The 8,119-nt window shown below is 39.5% G+C and overlaps 1 protein-coding gene across 2 annotated transcripts; it reads left to right on the top strand.

Annotated features, from left to right (window-relative positions):
* The first annotated feature begins 723 nt into the window (after window positions 1-723).
* LOC121981767 (myosin heavy chain, clone 203-like) lies at window positions 724-4,137 on the top strand. Of its 2 annotated transcripts, none has more exons than XM_042534489.1 (4): window positions 724-937; window positions 1,086-2,301; window positions 2,551-3,656; window positions 3,726-4,137. In XM_042534489.1, exons 2-4 carry the CDS (start codon window positions 1,149-1,151, stop codon window positions 4,059-4,061), a joined length of 2,595 nt encoding a protein of 864 aa, XP_042390423.1. In that variant the 5' UTR covers window positions 724-937; window positions 1,086-1,148; the 3' UTR covers window positions 4,062-4,137. The 2 variants fall into 2 exon arrangements, with proteins under 2 accessions (XP_042390423.1, XP_042390415.1); XM_042534481.1 differs by having other exon boundaries at window positions 724-968.
* The last annotated feature ends 3,982 nt before the right edge of the window (window positions 4,138-8,119 follow it).

Genomic DNA, 8,119 nt, shown 5'->3' with positions numbered 1-8,119 from the left:
AAGCGCGCTGCACGCCTAATATTAAACAAATCCCCCTCGAATTTCATTTCCAACCAACTTGCGGCAGTTTGAATCTATTTCAACTCGCTGTTAACGTAAGTAAGCAGTTTAGTCACTAATTAGTTAAATTGACAAACATATTTAATAGTTTTTAAAATCAAGTTGCTACAGAATCTAGGTAGATCCTTCCTTCTGAGACAAGAAATCTACGTGATTGATGCACTACAATCCATGAATGTAGTCCAGAAATACTTGAGGTTTAATGAGATAGGCTTAGGTTACCTAACTTAGAATGATCATCATAAGTCCTAACATAACCGTTGCTGTGCCCTAAACTTAAAAGAGATAAGGAATGGTGAATTGAACGTATATGTACATTGGAAAGGTTTAGGGTTTTAGGGTTTAAGGGGAAAATAGTTGGCCATTTCATTGAAAAGCCAAGCAGGGAATCTGTTCCACTATTTCAGTGCCTGCTTTAAAATATATTAAACCGTGGATTAAAATATTATTTCACATCTTACTCTGACAAATTGATAGTGCAAAATGTTCTTAGTTAAATTTATCCATCAAAATATTATGGTTTGGCAGAGACTCCACGAATATATAATTTTTTTTGCACGTGTTCGAGTCGTGAAATTTGCACTCCATTTGGTCCTTGTTTTTTATTTGATATTAATTTAATTTTGTACCCCCCATCCCTGTCATGATTCTTCCCTCTCTTTTTTAATTCTCGCCAACACAGCTCATTTCATGGAGCTGCCCAGCATCATCTCCATTCGCTTCTGCATCCGATTTCCCCAATTTCAGCTTTATAAAGCCACTGCTAATTTGCTCTTGGAACAGTGGACGATTTGCAGTTGATTGATTGATTGATCGATTGCTGGCTCCGGGTGTTCTTGATGCCTTTTGACAGGCAAGGATTTGAGGCTTGTTGTCGGTAAAGATTCTCCTTTTCAATTTATAATTAGGTTAGTACTCTGCTTCTACTTGCCTCTGGTTGCTTGTGATTGTCGGGTAATCTTGATTCGTATGCTGGGAGAGAATTCTGGGAGTTTAATTTGTTGGTTGCAAAATAATTTTGACAGGCAACGAGTTTTGTTCATCATCATCGAGATGCTCGTTATTCTCGATTCGGGTTGATCGGTGATATGATGGAAATGGGCGGGGATGAGCAGCTTCTGGCTGCGTATCCCTTCTACTTTGGGGTTTCCTGCGCTTTTGTTGCCCTGGATCTCGTATCGAGGAAGAGGAGAGAGCTTCTCGATGTCAATGGCGGATGGGGATCTCGGTTGGCGGAGATGATGCTTAAGGGGAGCGCCCAGTTGTTGGGTTTGCTGGTGGAGAGAGCCCAGGCGAGGGGGCAGGCCATGGAGAAGAAGTTAAAGAAGGCCCATTTGGATCTGGAAGCGATGAAGCAGCGGCGAACCGAGGACGCCAAGGCGAACGAGAAGGTCGTCGCTATCTTTGCTGGCCATGAACAACAATGGATCGCAGAGAGGAAGAGCCTCCGGCTCCAGATCCATGCCCTGGCCAATGAGCTCCAGATTGCGAATTCTAACAACAACGACGCCATTTCGATTTTGGAGAAGAGGATTGAGGAAGAAGAGCAAACGAGGATGCTCAAAGACGATGCATTGGAAGCTGAGGCGAGGAAGCTTAAGGATTTGGAGGAGAAGCTGGAGTTGGCCGATGAGGTGCTCGATGAAATGACCGAAAGAACTAAAAAGGCGGCGCAGGACCACTCAGCCGAGGTTTGGAAGCACAAGACCGCGTTCGTGGAGCTAGTGTTGAGCCAGCGGCAAATGGAAGCCGAGATGAACCGCACTCTCCGGCAAGCAGAGGTGGCAAAGCACGAACTCGAGGAGGCTCTCGAGCGGAAGGAGGAAGCTTTCGCCACGGTCCATAAGCTTTCACAACGGATTGTGAGAATGCAGAAGGATTCCGAGCAAAAAGATAAGATTATTTCTGCAATGCTGAGGAAATTGAAGCTTGATACAGCTGAGAAGCAGATGCTCGTGAAGGAAGTTAAGATTTCAAAGGCAAAAAAGAAGCAAGCTGAAATGGAGATTGAGAAGTGGAGGAACATGTGGGAATCATCAAGGAACAAGAACTCCAGGAACATGCATTCTGTGGATATAGCATCGTTGCAGAACCGGAGGCCGGAACTGGTGCCAGTGGGTTCCTTTGGCCAAAACTCCATAAATCTACTTCCAGAATCCGAGGATAGGAAAGAAGAACCTTCCACAATAGCTGCATTAAAGTGCCACGGTCACCTCTCCATTGATGAGAATGGTGAAGCTGGTACGACTAACATGCTCTTCTCATTAAATTTGATGTTCTCAAATTGAACCATTTAAGAATCATTCTTGGTTTCCTTGAACATTTGATAAACAAGCAATCTTAATCATTCTCATATTTCAGTCTCTCTCAACACCGGTGCAAATTATATTTTTCTGAATTGAAGATAGTAGTTTGTTCTTATGTTCTAATCAGAGCCAAAGTTGGCTTCAGTTGATAGATCTTCCAAATTATCTCATTTTGCTTTTCTAGCATTGGCTATGGAGGACTACCAGCAATTGCAAGATTGGGTTCGCAAGGAAACAGAAAAGTATGCAACCATCCTTGAGCAGAAACATTACGCAGAGATTGAAGCATTCACAGAGCAGTTGAGGCAAAACGATGAGAAGTTGGCGGCTTCTCAATGGCAGGTCAGGAGCATGGAGTTTGAAACAAAGAGGCTTAGATCCCACATTAAAGACTTGGACGAGGAGATATCCTATTTCAGAGTAGAAAATGCTAAATTGGAGGCCATGTTGTTGGATAAGGGGCACAAAATCAAGCAGCAGTTCAATCTCCATGTTCAGAACTCACAAAGGAATCATTCAAATCGTTTTCCCATTCCTGATACTTGTCATGCTATTTGGTCAGAAGTAACGATCAGCGAAAACAAACAAAAAGAGAAAACAGAAGATTCAATTGCCGAGTTGATTGGTAATATTCACGAGACGATGAATAAGGCAGTGGAAATGGACGCTGGAAATGACACGGATCGGGAAAGAAAGAATGTACACGCAGAAATTAACAAAGGTAATGGAGCAGAGCAGCCATCACCAAGCAATAATAGTTCATGGGAGTATTCTGATGGATGCAGTGAAACGCCATCCCCAGAACATCATAAAAATTCAGGGAGTAGTAATTCTGAAGACCAAGTGATGAACATGCCAGAGGTGTCCAACTCCCATGCCGCAGACAAAGACATTGAAAAGAAAGAGATGAGATTGGACCTAGCTAATCTTCGAGCTACAAATAGTTGCAAACATGATGCTGGAACTGCCCATAAGTTGCCGTTAACCAAGACATCCCTTGTAAATGATACTTGTTTGAAGATGGATATCCAAGCACTTGGAGTCTCCTACAAGATCAAAAGGCTAAAACAGCAGTTGATTGTGCTTGAAAAGCTAGCTCCTTCACTGGCAGTGATGCGGATAACAAATAAGGATGCAAAAACAAGCAGTCTGGATGGGTCTAGCGACAAGGAGATCGATGAGAACAAGCAGCAGACCAATGGCCTATTGCTAGTGCAATCTTTACTAAACAAACAACTAAAGAGATACCAGTCTCTTGAAGAGAAGACTGATAACCTATGTAGCAGAATGGTAAGATTCTGTTAATGAAATACTTCAACATTTGTCAATCGATTGATATTTGTTTTCTTCTAATTGCAGAAAGAGAGCTACGGATCAGGAGGCGGTCGAGATTTGCAGAATGGCAGGACGATGGAACAAAGTGAAATGCTCGGGCACTTCCTTGAAGAAACATTTCAGCTGCAAAGGTCTATAGTGGCAACGGGCCAGAAGTTGATGGAAATGCAGTCAAGGATTGACTCTACACTTAATGGTGCTACTAGATTCGATGAGTCTGTAGGTTTCAATATTAAGCTGTTTGCAGACATTGTTCGGACTCTTTTTAGAGAGATACAGCAAGGATTTGAGGTGAGAATTGCTCGAATCATAGGAGATCTTGAAGGGACACTAGCTTGTGAAGGGATTCTCCATAGATGAAGCTGAATGTGAATGTCAAAAGCTATAATAAAGCTATCAACATTGCGTGGTAAAATCAGAATACTTATTTTGCATATATATTGAAGGGACAACGTGCATGTTTAACATAGGTTTTGTTTACTCTGAGGAAGTGAAAGGAAAGAGAATGCCAAGGGAAGGAAGATGGATCAAAAAATAATCATTTGGCTGGTGGATAGAAAAGAGGAGAGATCTTTCCAAATAAATCATGTCTTTACAATTTCACACAATCTCTTGCCTCCTCGATACCTTTGAGCTCGCAACCCCTTCGATAGGCAAGCTCCCATGACCTCCTCTAGTGAGAGACCTCCTTTGACCTCCTAGCGAGCTCTTGTAATTACCTTGTCCAATCTGCAAATGAACTCAAGAGGCCTCTTAGATCTCCTTCAACCTTTTAGACAACTATCTATAGTCAATCTCAATGCCAAAACATGTGGCATAAAGATGTCTTCTAGGCACTAGGCTCCAATATGCTTCCACAGTGGAAAAGCTGCTCTATTTTTAGCCATCATGGTGGTCAGTCGCAAAATGCATATAGAACTCAGGTCACAGCAACTCATTTTAAAGCATTGCAAAATGAAACTGAAATCAAATTGTAACAAAGGATTTATCAATTGATCACGAAATAGCATAAATATTGACATCAAATTGATGTTCTCATCGTTCAAACAAGACTAACAGCAACTCGTATAGAACAAAAGAGCAGTAATCTAATGTAGAACGTAACTAATCATGATCATCAAACCAAGGAATGGATGAACAGAGGAATCTCTTTTATCATTTGCAATGGATCCAGTCGTTACTCTGCGGCCGGAAGTGAGAATCTGCAGAGGGGACAAGAATTGCTCCACCGCAGCCACTCCTTCATGATAAAATAATTGGGTTGAGAAATATCAACCTAAATCTTATCCATTCTATTTAAATTCTTAAGAAATTATAAATTGGATAGCCAAAAATTATGGAAGCATACCAGAATGCATAGTATGCAGTCGATTTTGGGCAAGATCTTCAATTTGCAGATCTTCCTTAGTATCCAGAGAGTTTTGTCGATGAGGAAACAAAACAAAAAAAAAACATCATATCCAAACTGGGACCATAACCCTTATTTATAGAAACATAAGTTTGCCTATTTCTAATTTGGCCCCTCAACAAATTAGAAATTGCACATGGTATCCATATTAATTTATTCATAACAATTAAACCCTTAAGTCATATTACTTAATCATAATTTGATCACATTAAATTATGACTTCTTTAATTGATGACATTAGACATTTATAATTACAATTATGGTCCCAAAATTCTAACAATCTCCCACTGGACCATATGTGTAAACTTATAAATGTTAACCTTAATGAGCTCATAACTTTTGTCATCATAGATGTAGAGTTTCCTTAACAATCTCGTCCATTAACTATATAGACATAGGATCAATGTAGTTTTCGTTGTATCTTTCACAACTAAACCATCAATGGTCACGTACATCAATATAATCAAATGACATAGATCAATTATGAATATGTGGCATGAAAATTACATGCAAGGTGATATATTCATGTCAATTTTCAACTGGTCCTCTTTAACCAAAGTGAGATCAGAACTTTAACTTAAGTTATACAAAGTGTAATGAAGTAAACATTGAACTTTATATTTGATCAGATAATCTCTAAATACATATGTTTCATCAACATAACCAAACATATATATAAAACATGTATAGTACAAACTCCCACTAGATCTAGATTTCACCAAACTGAATAACACCCATATGAGTGGTATGCTCATAGAAGACATTGGGTGGTAAACCCTTTGTAAAAGGATCTGCTATCATGGAGTTTGTGCCTATGTGTTCTATCGAAATCTGTCCACTTTGTACTCTTTCTTTCACAACAAGGAACTTGATATCGATGTGCTTCGATTTTGTCGAACTCCTATTGTTGTTAGAATACAATACAGCTGATCGATTGTCACAAAATAACTTTAGTGGTCTTTCAACCTTTCCCAAAATACGCAGCCCAGTGACAAAATTTTTCAGACATATTCCATGATTAGATGCCTCGTAACATGCTATAAATTCTGTTGGCATGGTGGAAGAAGCTATCAATGCCTGTTTGGCACTTCTCCAAGAGATAGCTCCGTCGGCCAACAGAAAAACATAGCCAGAAGTGGATCTCATGCTATCTTGGCATCCCGCAAAATCAGAGTCAGAATATCCCATGATCTCAAGAGTATCTGACCTCTTAAATGTGAGCATGTAATCACTAGTTCTCTTTAAATATCTCATTACCCTATTTGCTGCTTTCCAATGATCCATTCCTGGGTTGCTTAAATATCTGCCCAACACTTCAACAATGTACGCAATATCCGGACGCGTACATACTTGAGCATACATAAGACTTCCTACAGCTGAAGCATAGGGAATCTTTTGCATTTCTTGAGTCTCGAGGCTTCCTTTAGGGCATTGTTTAAGACTAAACTTATCTCCTTTAGCAACTGGGGTATTACCTGATTTGCAATCTTGCATGTCAAATCTTTTAAGCACCTTATCGATATAGTTCTTTTGTGATAATCCAAGAATACCTCGAGAACGATCTCGATGTATTTGGATTCCTAATACAAAAGATGTGTTACCAAGATCTTTCATTTCAAAATATCTAGATAGAAATCTCTTGGTATCGTTCAACATACCTATATCATTTGTGGCAAGCAAAATGTCATCAACATATAGAACCAGGAAGATATGCTTACTCCCACTGAACTTATGATACACACAATCATCTACCACATTTACCTCAAAACCAAATGAGATTATTATTTGATGAAATTTGTGATATCATTGATAAGATGCTTATTTTAACCCATAGATGGACTTCTTAAGTTTAAAAACCATACTCTTTGGATCTCCTAATACAAAGTATTCGGGTTGCACCATATAGATTGTTTCCTCAATGTATCCATTGAGAAAAGCTGTCTTGACATCCATCTGATGGAGTTCCATATCGAAGTGTGCGACAAGTGTCATGATTGTCCTTAAAGAGTCCTTCGTTGAAACTGGAGAAAAAGTCTCTTTAAAGTCAATCCCATATTTCTGAGTATAGCTTTTAGCTACAAGACGTGCTTTATACCTTTTCACATTACCATTTGAATCTCGTTTGATTTTAAAAATCCACTTACAACCAATGGGTTTCACACCTTCTGGTAATAGGACAAGTTCCCAAACTTTATTGTCTTGCATTAACTTATACTCCTCATTCATTGCCTCAATCCACTTTTGAGAATTTGAATCTTGCATGGCTTGACGAAAGTTGATCGGATCATCCTCTGTCATACCATCATTTTCCTCATGTTCTTGAAGTAGTACTATGTAATCATCCGAAATAGCACTCCTCCTTTCTCTAGTGGACCTTCGTAAAGGCACCTGTTCTACATACACTGGTTCTTGAGGTTGTTGAGTTTGTTCTTCTAGAAGTTGATTAACAATGTCTTGTTGTTCTGGTATTGCATCCTGATCACTGACAGGAATAAAATCCTGATCATTATTAGAAGCAATCATAGGAATATAAACCATTTCCTCTTGAAGAGTAGTGGGAATACATTCCTCCTCAAAGACAAGGTCAGTTACTTTATTCTTCCCCCCAAACTCAATATCCTCAAAGAACATTGCAGTTCTCGTCTCAAAGATGGTCTTTATTTTGGGATCGTAAAACTTATAGCCCCGTGATCGCTCAGAATATCCAATAAAGTAGCTACTTACAGTTCTGGAGTCCAGTTTCTTTTCATGTGGCCTATACGGTCTAGCCTCAGCTGGACATCCCCAAATATGAAAATGTTTAAGACTTGGCTTTTGCCTTGTCCAAAGTTCAAAAGGTGTTTTAGTAGCTGCTTTAGTGGTATTCGATTTAGAATGTAAATTGCTGTCTTTAATGCTTCTCCCTAGAGTGACATTGGTAAGGTTGAATGATTAATCATACTCCTTACCATATCCTTAAGAGTTCGATTACGTCGTTCAGCTACACCATTCATGCTTGGTGAGCCTGACA

This window comes from Zingiber officinale, chromosome 1B (assembly GCF_018446385.1).
Source record: "Zingiber officinale cultivar Zhangliang chromosome 1B, Zo_v1.1, whole genome shotgun sequence".
Lineage (NCBI taxonomy): Eukaryota > Viridiplantae > Streptophyta > Magnoliopsida > Zingiberales > Zingiberaceae > Zingiber > Zingiber officinale.
Note: the sequence above shows the minus strand (reverse complement) of the source record. Positions and strands in the feature narration are given on the sequence as shown.

Bases quoted from the DNA above. Each gene is read 5' to 3' on its own strand.
- LOC121981767 (XM_042534489.1), top strand. From the start codon at position 1,149: ATGATGGAAATGGGCGGGGATGAGCAGCTTCTGGCTGCGTATCCCTTC. The intron at 2,302-2,550 runs GTACGACTAACA...TTGCTTTTCTAG, and splicing joins TGATGAGAATGGTGAAGCTG to CATTGGCTATGGAGGACTAC. The intron at 3,657-3,725 runs GTAAGATTCTGT...TTCTAATTGCAG, and splicing joins ATAACCTATGTAGCAGAATG to AAAGAGAGCTACGGATCAGG.